The following is a 13,877-nucleotide window of genomic DNA, read 5'->3' as shown; positions in this document are numbered from 1 at the left end:
TCCCCACGTATTTTAATGAGCAGAGGCACTCAATTATGTAGATGACATACTGGCTTTTACAGTTGATTAACTGATTGGTTTTCCACATTTTTCTGTTTGCCATGCAAATTTCTTTGGTGTTTTGCGCAATTTTACACATTTTACAGTTTGAACATTTGTAGAACCCTTTTGCTTTCAGCCACGTGTCCTTTAAGTTTTTTGCTCTTCCAAAGGCAATGCTTGGATGGTTCCCTACAATTGTCGACATTGTTGGATCTAGATAAAAAATATGTTCCAATGTTTTCATATGATTTTGGAGATTTGTTTCCATACAGTGGAGAATGTTGTCATTAGACAAATGTCATCATTTTGTATCAGAAATTCGCTCTTTATTTTGTTCTTTTATTATTTCCGATCTTGTTTTGTTGGATGTCCTTTATAGGCAGGAGGCTATCACTTTTTTGTTGTACTTTCTTATTTTGAAGCGTCTGGTTGTTTGTTGGCTGTGTTTCTGCCATTCCTCCTCTTGGGAACATATCCAGCGTATCCTCAAAGATTCATTATATGGGATGTTCTTGATTAGTGTGGCTTGATAGAAACTCTCCGCATGGAGTGTTGCGTTGCTTGCGGTTGATTTACGAAGTAATGTGGTGTGTACTTGCTTTTCAAGGATATAGATCTCTGTGTTCAGAAAAACCACCCTATTTTTACTGATTGTTTATGTGAAATGTAGGTTGGTGTTCGTATTGTTCAGAATTTGGAGCCATCCCATATTATAAAGAGATTGTTTATGTATCTCAACCACATTATGGTTTTATTCACAAACCTATCATTTTCGGGATGCCATGCAAGTCTTTGCTCACATCCACCCCATTCCTAGACACACCTAACTGGGACTCAAAGAAAAACCGATCGCTGTTCCATTTTGTTTGCTGATAAATTTTCTCCCCAAATATGAATATGTTTTGTGTCAAACATAGTCTAATAATTTCCATTACCATTTTGTTGTAGTTGGCAAAGTGGATGTTGCGTTCTTTCAGAAAGTACTCTCATGCAATCAATGCAATCTTATTTTTAATGGTCGTGTATAACAAGATCACATCCATTGTGATTAATTTGTATGTTGGTAACCATGAAATTTCTTGTACAAATCGTAGTAAGTCACTTGTGTCTCATAAATTATATGATGTTAGACTTTTGACATATGGTAACTAGTAACCATCCGCAAAGTTTGCAATAGGTTAAAGTAGAGACCTCTTTGCACAGATAATGGGTCTCCCTGGTGGTCTAGTTGGAAGCTTATGGATCTTGGGGAGGAAATATATTGAAGCTATTGTTGGATACTCTGTTGTCCAGTATTTTTGTTCATCATGATCAAGTAATTTTTCATGCAACCAAACCTGTAATTTTCTCTCTAGACTCTGTTTATATTTTGGTGTTGGGTTTTCCTTTAAATGTTGATACTATTGTGTATTTTGTAGTTGAGATTGTGCCTCTTGCATGTAGAAATCCCTATCCATAACAATAATGTTTCCTCCCTTTTGGCCATTTTTATTTCAATATCTTCCTCTTTTTAGGGCTCGGGCTTACGTCACACACTGCGAAGCAGTGTGGACGGAGCCAAGAGTCCTATAATCAGGGTCTTCGAAAAGCTACCCAAACATTCCTGAATGCTCGTGATTTTTCGTGTTCTTTTTTTGCCATCTGCATGGCAATTGGGCCTCGCATGCCTGTCTTTTTAGAAGACAGCATGCAATAGGCCATAGGCTGTAGAGTTGCTCCACTTCCTGCATATTCCGTGCGGACACGAGCAGCAGAAGGGCATATATCATCAATTACCAGCTGTCAGGGGCTGCGGTAATTGAAGCCAGATGCTGGGCGCGCATTCAGCACTCTCCAGTTACTTTATTTTCAGCTGTGTGTGCTCGCATGCTGGCTCCCTGCCAAAGCTTGTGTGTCTAGTTCATGTTGACTCAGATCGGCACTGCTTCAGGCAAGTCAAATTCCGTTAAATGTCAGAGTTCTCAACACATCAGAACGATGACTTATTCCCACCTTACAGTTAGTATTTATTCCGCTTGTTCGTACATTGTAGATGTCCGTCTATTTACAACCACAAGCATTATTTTTATGTTGGCGCAGAATGATACTGCTCCAGGTAAGTCACATTCCGTTAATACTCAATATTAAGAACTGCATACGTGATCACAGTAAATGCCGTTAACGCTCTTAAACACTTTTTTAGCTGGTGTTTTCAGCTATCACAGTTGTTTAATAGTAACAACTACCACTCCCACAAGGCACAGTAGTTTTTAGTCACGTGACTAATAGGAACTCTATTAAACTTTGAATGGTATCATTACGCGGTAAATACAACGGGCGAGTATAGCGGTTTTTGGCAAGACGCGATCACAGCTTTAATACAGATTCGCTGAGGTACGTTCATGAGGCATTTATAAGGTATTGGCAAAATTAATGGTCCAGGCTTACGAATTATTCACGGCAATTCATGAATATATGTTGTCGTTTTTTTAAAGGCACAATTATTTTTTTCAAGGCACGATTACTCACAAGCGTGTGAAGGATCGTTTATTTTCCAGACCATTGGATTATTTTTTTTTCGCTATCACATGGTATGTCAATTAAGACACGTTTTTTTTTAAGACACACACTGTGGATGTAAGTTTGGAAATGACAGGAGATCCATATTTCTTACAGATGATTATGAAATCGGATGATTCGGCAATTGCACAGAAAAAACTGCCCTGGAATTCCTTTGGTCAATACCTGGTCCTGCTTTAATCAGGTCAGCTACATTCTATACTTATTTGAGGGTGTTATCGGAGAGAGTAAGCAGCACAGCACTTTTCAACTCAGGTGGCAATAGTACATTTGTTGATGTATGTACAACCATGCAACATTTGTATCAGTGCTCCCTTCACACCTCGCCATAGCCTTGTGCCCCAAAACGCTTGTATTGATCATCACGGGTTCAAACTGTGTGATCCTGGACACATCGCCCACCCCTCCTTTGTCCCCGATCTCTGGCAAAGGTGGGAGCGCTTAGAAGCAAGCGTATACCAGTGTTAAGCAGCATATATGGAACTGGGTCGGTACATTGACAGCTGCGGCTAGCGCCCCCCTCCAACACCCCCACAGCTCCCCCATCCCAGATGTAAGTCTCCCGCGCCTAGTATTGGCTACTTTACATGTCTCTGCCTGGGAGTTCATTCCGTAGGGACCCGGGCTCACTTAGCTGACGGCTCTGGGCAGGGAAGGATGTGCGCTGCCACGGTGCCACCCACTCACCCCCCCACCCTGTCTTTGCATTCCTAATTGCATTCAGTGCTCTTGTAAGGACGTTTCATACTCCCACAATTTAAATCATCCCTCAAGGTAGAGCTTTGTGAGTTTATCAGGAGCCCGGGAAAGGGTACCAGCATGCTACAATTGAAGTCGGACAACTCGGTGGGTCGAGTGCCTGCTATAGAGATCTGAGTAACCTGCAGGGGTAATATTCGAATATAGACAGGGCCAACTTAGATTTTCCTCCTTTGGAAGTTGATGATATAAGAGTCGTTAGGTTTTACAATGGAAAAAAACCTTTGTTAGCAGGACTGCAACAATGGCTAGTTGTGCAGCAGCAGGGGCTCTATGAAAGCAATGAACGCACACTTTGTTGCTGTTACAACCACAGGAAGAATGCGGGGGATCACGCAGAGTGAACGCCGACGTGGCAATGTTTAACTGTGTATTTTGCAGCACATTTCACTGTTGTAACCCATGTGTGCAGCACCAGTACTATGAGCCTCTGGTGTTCAGTGCCACAAAGGCTGCAGCACAGTAACTTTCTACAGTACAGAAATCCAAGCTTGTGAGCACGATGCTGCGTTCCAGTCCTAGATATTCTTACCAGCCTGCCAGTCCTCTTCAGACTGCAGCTCCTTTCCTCCCCCACTGGAGATCTAATGTAAGTATCACGCCTGCCGCTGTCCATGGCAGAGTGCAGTAGAGTGCGGCGTGCAGTAGAGTGCGGCGTGCAGTAGAGTGCGGCGTGCAGTAGAGTGCGGCGTGCAGTAGAGTGCGGCGTGCAGTAGAGTGCGGCGTGCAGTATAGTGCAGCAGAGTGCAGTGTGCAGAAGAGTGCAGTGTGCAGTAGAGTGCAGAGTGAGAGTGAGTGCAGAGTGCGTGCAAAATGGGTGCAGAGTGACTGAGTGCAGAGTGAGTGCAGAGTGCATAGCGAGGGCAGAGTGAGTGCAGTTGCAGAGTGAGTGCAGGGTGAGTGCAGGTGCACAGTCATACAGTTGAAATATTTCATATAGATACATTTAATAATGTCTAATCTTACCTACAACTGTGTCAATGAAAACGTTTTCCTTTTCGAATATCAATAAACAACTTTTACTTGCAAAACGTGTTTTTTTCGCAGACTGTAAATCAAAGTTACAAACACATATTTTACGTATAGTGTGTGAGTGTGCAGAGTAAGCAGTATGTGGGATTAGTGTACAGTGAGTGAGTGCAGAGTGAGTAAGTGTAGAGTGAGTGCAGAGTACAGAGTGAGGTCAGAGTGAGGTCAGAGTGATTGCAGATGCAGAGTCAGTGCACAGTGAGTGCAGGTGCAGAGTGAGTGCAGAATAAGTGTGAGTGCATAGTGCAGGTGCAGAGTGAGTGCAGGTGCAGAGTGAGTGCAGGTGCAGAGTGAGTGCAGGTGCAGAGTGAGTGCAAGTGCAGAATGACTGCAGAGTGAGTGTGACTGCAGAGTGACTGCAGTGAGTTGTGACTGCATAGTGACTGCAGAGTGAGTTGTGATTGGAGAGCGAGTGTAGAGTGAGTGCAGGTGCAAAGTGAGTGCAGGTACAGAGTGAGTGCAGGTACAGAGTGAGTGCGAGTGCAGAATGACTGCAAAGTGAGTGTGACTGCAAAGTGAGTGTGACTGCAGCGTGAGTGTGACTGCAGAGTGAGTGTGACTGCAGAGTGACTGCCGAGTGACTGCAGAGTGAGTGTGACTGCAGAGTAACAGTGACTGCAGAGTGACAGTGACTGCAGTCTGTGAGTGTGCAAGGTAAACAGTGTGTGAGAATGTGAGTATGCAGGGTGAACAGTGTGTAAGTGTGCAGAGTGCAAAGTGTGTGAGTGTCCAGGATGAACAGTGTGTGACTATGCAGGTTGAACAGTGTGGATGTGCAGAGTGAGCAGTGTATGTGTGTAGGGACACTGTGTGAGTGTGCAGGAGACCAACACTAAAACTAAGTTCACCACACACATACATAGGACCACACACATAAAAACCACATACACCACACACACATACCACACACACACACCACACATACGCCAGTCTCTCACCACCACACACTCACCACCACACACTCACCACCACACACTCACCCCCACAGACTCACCCCCACAGACTCACCACTACACACACAACCACACACCACCAGCCGTCAGTGCACGCTTTCACCAAGCACAAACACCACCAGCCATCAATGTACGCTTTCACCAAGCACAAACCACACCATGCGTCAGTGCAGACTTCCACCACGCACACAACACCAAATGTCAGTGCATGCTTTCACCAAACACCCACCCACACACACACACCACCGGCTGTCAGTGCAGACTTTCACCAGTCACACATAACACCAGCTGTCAGTGCACTCTTTCACTAGGCGCACTTGCCACCAGCTGTCAGTGCACCCTTTCACCAAGCACACACATTACCAACTATCTCTGTACACTTAACAGGCACACACACTACCAGCCATCAGTGCACGCTTCCACCAGGCACACACACCTCCACCCGGCACTGCATGCTTCCACCAAGCACACATACCACCAGCCATCAGTGCACAATTTCTACAGGCACACACACCACCACCCATCAGTGCACACATCAATTGTTAACGCATCTACAATTCACTATTGTAGCAATCGCACTATGCTGCACTTACTTTTAAACATATTCATCTAAAGCGCAGCATGCACCATTGCTACTAGTCCAATCCAACACACATATTTCCACTACACACCACATGCATACACTCCATAACACATGGCTACAAGACATTGCCATTTACAATGCCATTACCTCCAACTCAAATAAATCCGAGACCTATTGCATTTGTAATGCTTGTTTTCAAAGGAATTGGAGCATTGCATTCCTTGAATATCATGTTGTTTCTGTATTTTTGTTATTTCAGTTGATATAGATCTTTGATAACTGCTACGTGAAAAGTGTCTATTTTATTTCCAGTTGGCAATTGTGGATACAATTCTGATTTTGCTTTTTTGCCACTGGTATCAGCACCGAATTGTGGGTAATATGTTTACAGTTCTTTGCCCTGTGAATTGGGATCCTGGTCTAGTTCCATCAGTGTTATGAAGTCACTAGAGTATTTTGCGGCTAGACTCATTGTTGGTCTTTCTGATTATTTTTTATAAACAGCCAGGTTTTGATAGTCTTTAAAGATCTTGGCAAGTTTTAGTTTTCGCACATATTTATACATATCTATGCTGGATTGTGCCAGGTCCATTGTATTGGTGGGACAGAAATCTAAACCACGTTTGAGGATTTGAATTTCCAGATCAGTAAGAGGTTTCTTCGACAGGTCAATTACTTCCAGTTCTTGGGACCCATTATCTAGGTCCTCCTCTGTTTCATACTTCTTGTTATTGTGCCTACTTTTCTGGGTTCTGGTGCTACGTTTTCCTCTTCTTGTCGGTTTGTGTTTGGGCGAGCTCTTCCCCTTCCTCTATTTGTGCCCGACTGTACCCCCATACTTTTCTCCCAATTTCGTTGTTGTAGGGCCAGTCGCATTTCTCCTATAAAAATGTACACTTAGTTTGTCCCTTTGCTTGTTCGAGTTCACTTTCACTTGCGTCCGTTGACGTCAATGATGATACGCTATCTGATACATTAGTGACTGAATCAAGTTTCTATTGTTTTAATATATCGAATTGTCTTGCATATGTGAATATGCGTCCCTCCATGTAGTCCTCTTTGTTCTTTGAAATCGTTTGTTTTCTCTTCTGTACTGTTTGCTCATGTCTTTCAATATCATGTTCTAATTCTTCTTTGAATTTGGTTAAATCTGGGATGGATATATATATATATATATATATATATATATATATATATATATATATATATATATATATATATATATATATATATATATATATACAGTCAATAAATGTCAACAGAAGGATACGCTCAGACACCCATGCATGTATAATGTTTGAGTTAATTATCAAAAAAGCTCTTCCGAAGCGTTTTGGCCACACCTTTTTTCAACTGGAGCGTGGAAAAAAATAAATATATATATCAAACCTTCAGTTCAGTTACCGCAGTAGGCTCGTGTAAATGATGCCTCAATTGCCTGCTGCAATCTCGTCATCACGATGCTGCTCGTGGGTAAGAGGTGTGGCTATGCACTGAGGGGGATGTCCAGCCCCACAGGCGAGTGATTGGCTAAAGGACTTGATTATTGCCAAGAAGGACGTAAGGTGTTTTGGGCTCTAATGCCGGCACCAGTTCAACCCCACGACAAATGATTCCCCCCCATCCGGACTTCTGAAACCCTGATATTTTGCAACCAATATGATGACATCGTACATCTGTCATAGAATTTATATTTCTCCCTTCGTGGCTGAGCCTTGCTGTAGTTTTCATCCTTACTTTTTTTCTTTCTGGCTTATCGCCTGTGGTGAAGTTTGCTGATGTTAGAACTAATAAAAATCTAAATAAAAAAAAATTCTCAGAACCTATTGAATTTGAATTGTGGTTGAGTATGGATGACCATGAATCATGCATATTTAGCCTGCCAACTCCAAATCCAAAATCCGATTAAAAGCATTTTGACTTTGTTTGTGCAGTACAGTGGTCCTCTTTCCTGAAAGTAGGGTGTGCCTGCCGTGCTCCCACATGGGAACAGATATTGTTTTTCAATGAAAGGAACCTGGGCCCTCGGTGTGGCGTGAACTGCATATTTAGCCTTTCTCAATCAGTCTAATGTTTAGCTGAGGTTCGAGTATGGAACTGCTTAAATATGGTAACGTGTAATACTCTGCTTTCTTTTGGTGGGGATGGGTGCTGATGGATTGATTTTTACCGAACAAAAAAATTGCTGTGCATTACAGCAGACACTAAGTTCCAGCCTTTGAATGGTATTGATCTGACTATCAGTCTTTTTCACATCTGTGACAGCAAATGTCCTAGAGGGAATACGATGGTGCGTTTTTTTGTTTGTTTACATTTAGATATTTATTGTTTTTGGTTACACACCCCTCTAAAAAATAAAGAGTGTTATAGCGCCCCCTAGTGCAGTTGTCAGATCAGGATAACAACTTCCTTATTGTTTATCCCATCAATTAGGGATATCGTAAACATGGCACACGGCGGTGCTCTTGGCTCCACTTTAGATCGCCCCTCAGAACTATGGTTGCCGTTGATGTCTCGAAAGTGCATCCACCATGTTACTGGCTACAGTTCACCCGAAGAATGAGGGGTGCTGTTATGTGCTAAGAAACCAGCAATGGTGCAGACATTTAGCAAACGTTCTGCTATTTCTGAGAGTAGACGGCGATCCCACTAATAATGTGTGTGGTATATGAACAAGAGGACCTAGAAAGAAATAACTGCCTTTCCTCTAGTCCAGCTTACAGTCTTGACTTAATTTTACCTGCAAATCAAGCCTTTAGTCCCTCTCCTTCCCCAAGGAAGGATCACTATTTACCCTTTACCCCCTTTTCAAATTATAACCTGTACATATTACAACCCCAATATCAGACTTTGCTTATGTACAAGGAGGGCTCTCGACATAATTCTTGGTGGGGTTCAAATATGAAAAAGGGTATCTCAGTGCCCATCTCGGATTCAATGAAACTGAGTAATGTGTGCCTGGGTAAGGTCGAATGGGATAGCAGTCTCATGCTATAAAGGACTTGTCTGCACCGATCCTTCCAGTTAATAAACTTCTGCCATCTTGTAGTCTAATTGATATGCTGGATTTTTCTTCTCTAAACCAATGTCGAACACAGGTCCAAAGTATATGGAATTGTAAGCTTTTGTGCTTTGGCAGCTCACATTAGGGCAGGAAGCTTGCCATCAGAAGGGCCTCAAATAAAAGACGATGTTTCCGTTTGGCCTCTTAAGTTTCTCTCTTTGTATACATATTAAATATATTTCAGTTCTGGTAAAGTCATGACAATAGATGTTGTCTGTAATGTGGGTTTACAATTTTCGCCTTTTCGAGAGAGATTTGGTTATTTGTTTAGATCTGTTCACTGATTTTCAAAGGACTTCTGTCCGCATAGCCTTCAATAAACCTACCTAACCAATTACCAGCAGGCTAGTATTGACTTATTTCAATGGCCTTTATCTATTTGCATTCAGCAGTTTAAAGTTGTTTCAAGTGTCTTCTTCTGCCAACTAATTTACAACACAAATTTAAGCAATAGCTTGTTTTTCTGTTCAACAGTCATTATACTGTGTTTTACAAGACAGTTGTCCTCATTATTTGGTTCTAAAATTCTACTTTTGTTGATTTCATTCTTTCATGTTAAGCTGTGGGTTATATTGCCATTGGTCCACACAGACCCCGACACTGCTCTAATGCTTGACCAAATGTTGGAGGCGAAAGGGTAAAATGGCCTTACATATTACTCATCGCATACTGAAGAATTCTTACTAAGCTTTCGTATTTTATCATGAGGTAGTTGGCGATGCCTCTCTTCCTAACAATTTGTGCTGTTATTACATTGGGAATATGCCTCTTATGGTTAGCCCTGCTTTATCCAGATTCATTTGCCATTGTTTTTTTTCAAAATTGCTGCTCTCTAAATAATTGGAAAACACAATTTCTTCTTTTCTGATGCAGTGTTTGGCTACTTGGGTAAAATCCATTCTCTTCTGGTCCACCGTCTTTGATGGAATCTTTCAGAATCTTGGAGAGAGAAACAGATACACATTTTTTTGTTTTGTTTTTTAATGCATTTTACAAATAATGAGTACCATCTGGAGAATATTCAGTAAAAAAAGGGTAACGTTTCAAACACAGAATGGTCAATCTTTGTTTTTAAAGGTGCATTGTTCTTTCTACCTTTCAGGAAAGAGCCTAATTTATAGAATCAGATGCCTCTGCCTTTCCCCATTGTCTCTCCATCTTATTATTCAGCAGACATGAGAAGCCCTGACCGTATGAGGTGTTTGTGCAGTACTGGCCTTCACTGCCTTGCACTCTCTATATAGAGTTGCTCAGTAGCACCCCAGACTAGATTAGTTTCACATTGTGTGCTGTACAAATAATCTTTGTACTGCACGCTGGTATTAAACGCACAAGTGACCTGCACAGTCTGAATGCATGTTTACATATGATATAGCAAAAAACTGCTTCCTTTGCTCCTTAACTTGGTTTTCTCTCTTTTAATGCTCTGATACTCCTAAGATTTAGTACTAATCAAAAGCCAAAGCTGCAGGTATAAAGATAATGTCACTGGAAAGCTCATCCTACTTCAAGATTAGAAGGGCCATTATTCCTCGTGATCTTCACTGGCTGGTCCATTGATGTCATAGACTCCCGACTGCCATCTTCCATACTCTAGAATAGAGTAACAGGTTTAGAACTCATCTCTACCAGAAATGGAGACAGTAGTGCTCGTTGGCTAGCACAAGGATTTTAGAGGCCTATGCAACAGTTAAACTAGTTAGCTTGATCCTTTTTTAATTTAACCCAGTCGACTATTATTCTACCTTTTTATCATAATCACCCTTAGAATTAGAAAGTGAGGCGTATCTACAAATAGGGAAAGCGTGGCTTTGCCCATAGTATCAAAGTATTTGTTACTGCTACCAAAACCAATGTTTGATTTTTTCACTGGGACATTGTAAATCCCTGCTGCCCTGGAGGAATTCAAGATTGCCCCTAAAGGACTTACCCTGCCACACAGAACAATTATTATTATAGAGTTTTATAAGGCGCCCAGCTACCCAGTGGTTTCCTGGTGTTATGGTATCAGAAAGGGGCAAGTAGCACAAATAGGATTAAAATAAACAAGTTGTAAAGTTTATTCAGAAGAGGGTCAGAGAGGTGCAGTTTCTCAGGTGTATGGGTAAGGCATTCCAGAGCTTTGGGCCCAGATATGAGAAGGAACAACCTCCCATACTGGCTAGTTTGACTCTGGGAACTGGGCACAGGAACTGCCTACTTGAACACAGAAAGCCAATAGGCTGGTAGGGGATGACTAATTCCTAAATGTGTATTGGCCCAGCTCCTGACCTAGCCTTCTGCATGTAGCATAATGCCGTGAACTGTATCCTATTTTCAACCATGAGCCAATGAAGCTCATGGAGGAGGCCTGGCACAGAGGCATGTCTCATGAGTCCATATAGTAGCCTCTCATCAGAATTCTGTGCTACTTGTAGACGTCTGATGGCAGCCTTTTCTGCCCTTAGCTAGATGATATTCCTGTAGCCTAATCTTGAAAGGAACAGGGCTTGGATGACTGTCCTTTTGGCTGAGAAAGGGAGAATCCAAATAATCTTTGTCAGCTGTTTCAGGACTGCAAAACAGGTAGAAACTACCTTGACGACCTGATGTTTCATAGGCAAATTCTTGTCCAGCCAACAACCTACGTTCTTCACTTTCGGGGCCTGTTCTGAAGACCACCCAAGGTCTTAGGTAAGTGCTGTGGGTCCCAAAGTAGGGGGTTCTTACCTAGCACCGTTACCTCTGTCTTCTCGTCATTATGTTTTAGCGAGTTGAAATTCATCCAGGTGTGACACCTGACCCAAGCAGGTGTTCAAGACCTCTGAGTTGTGTCCCTGAGCAGATGACAAAGAAAAGATAAAGTGGGTGTTGTCTCCCTAGGAGTACAGGGTACGGACGCAGCTCTCCACCAAGTCAGCAAGAGGTCAGACATGGATATTCAAGAGCATTGGGCTCAAGGCTGATCCCTGAGAGACAACTGAAGTAAGGGCATATGATTTTTCAGTGGAGCAGGTAGAGAAGACGTGGAAAGTGCAACCTTTCAGAAATTAGGACAACCAGGATAAGGTAGTTTCTTGGACACCCAGGTTCGTCAATCTTTCCAGAAGAGTGGTATGCGACACTGTGTTGAAAGCCATGCTGAGCTCAGGTAAGATCAGCGGGTCTGTCACACCCTCATCCAGGAGCCATTGCAGATGCACTGTGACTCCGAGGAGCACGGATTTGGTTATATGTCCTGCTCTGCAGCCCGACGGGTGCAAACATTCTGGGAGTCCACAAAGATTGTCAATTGCGTATTCACGTTTCTCCAGAATTTTGGAAAGAAGGGGTAACATTGAAATTGGTCCAAAGTTTGACCAGTTGGAGGGGCCCAAACTTGGCTTTTTCATGAGGGGGAGAACCATGACATGCATCCAAGCTTAGGGAATGCATCCCTCTTGTAAGGAAGAGCTAAGCCTTCCCACTAGAAATGGTATGAGGCCAGGGCCCAGTGTACTAAGCTTGGCTGTCTGTCACCTTCTTAACGAAGACGTGTGCCAGCTCCTTGCACTGTGACTGCGACAACAATGGAGCCGGAGAGACTTCGCTATGTTCACGATGCGGACATCCAGCAATGCATCAGAGGACGTGTTTAGCATCTGTTGTGCACTTTAGTTGAATATTGATTGTGCAATAAGAGGGTGCATGTAGGTTAAAGGTGCACTGCACGAAACCACACATTCTTGAAATATATTTTATTGTTCTTGTAGTCATATTCCTGCAACCTAGGAACGCTGTAAGGGTTATTACTACCCAATTCAACTTTCATAATTTTGTTACAAGTAGGATGGAAGAAATAATGAGCGGGTCAATCAGAATTCCAGTTCAATCTATTCAAATCTACAACACAGACCTCACTGTTCACAGGGCATAGTGGACACTGGCCTTTCCTAGCCCATTCTATATCACAAATGACAGTCTTTCCTGTTACTTGTTATCTGGACACAAGCACCTTTAAGATTTATTCTTGAAAATGCTAACATCTTTTGACCACTGACATGCAGATGGCTGCTATTTCACGATTTTAAATCCTCTCTTTTATTAAGAAATCTAGTTGCAGCAGAGTAGTAATTATTACCTGTAGCAGATGAGCAACTCAGCAAGTTAACAATACCAGGTGACAGATTCTGCGCCTTACATGAGAATTTTTTTAGTCCTGAATACTTTAAATTAAATATTCAAATCAATTGCTACAAAGTATATAACATTAATAAGCGTTGACGCAAATCTTATTGGCATTATGGCTCTGTAGACATTTTAGGATGACAATATTAATGTAATGAGATATTGTGGGAATTCCTGCTGTTATCCAATTTTGCCTGAAAATGTTAAAGTTGGCAATTTTATTTACGTTTGCTTCATACTTTCCTGCCAGTTTTGGTTCCTTGGCACCTCAGCTCAAATGTGGTGTCGCTTCACCCGTTGTCTCTTCCTCTTCTTTTCTTTCCTTGGATGGCTGGCATCCCACTATTCAAGCCTGTGATCTTCCTCCAGCTGCTGCTGCTTGAAGGAAACTACTTGCACTCTATGCTTTGTTGGACTCCTGCTGGGGCTTCTTTCCCTTACTTTGCGGACTCTTAGGGTGCCTTTCTTCCTCCTCTTCCGTGGGGTGCTCTTGATCCACGACGGAGTCTCGCGGACTACTCATATGATGTTCTTTGCATTGCAGAATGCTCAGTTGGACGAGAATGAACAGGAGGTCTTCTGTCAGAGGGATGAACCAGAGCTCATAAATGATACCCATGTACGTAGGTATACACTCTGCATGCCTCCACTGTTTAGCTTGTAATGTAATTAACTATATTTCTTTCAAATGGAAGCTGTTCTAATGATCGCAGGCATTGATTAGGTCTGAATAAATTTGTGG

General features: G+C 42.5%; 1 protein-coding gene across 3 annotated transcripts in view; it reads left to right on the top strand.

Moving 5' to 3' along the window:
* The window catches only part of SSH2 (slingshot protein phosphatase 2), a 710,072-nt gene that overhangs the window by 186,689 nt on the left and 509,506 nt on the right, over nucleotides 1-13,877 (top strand). For 2 of the 3 annotated variants that reach the window (XM_086955081.1, XM_086955082.1), the window contains exon 2: nucleotides 13,680-13,754. The exons of the other annotated variant lie outside the window; for it this stretch is intronic. In XM_086955081.1, coding sequence (XP_086811207.1) covers nucleotides 13,680-13,754 — 75 coding nt within the window. The remainder of the gene's footprint in view (nucleotides 1-13,679; nucleotides 13,755-13,877) is intronic. 3 annotated transcript variants of the gene reach the window in all.

Source organism: Lissotriton vulgaris, chromosome 2_1, assembly GCF_964263255.1.
Source record: "Lissotriton vulgaris chromosome 2_1, aLisVul1.2, whole genome shotgun sequence".
Lineage (NCBI taxonomy): Eukaryota > Metazoa > Chordata > Amphibia > Caudata > Salamandridae > Lissotriton > Lissotriton vulgaris.
This window is presented reverse-complemented; position numbering and strand designations above follow the sequence as displayed.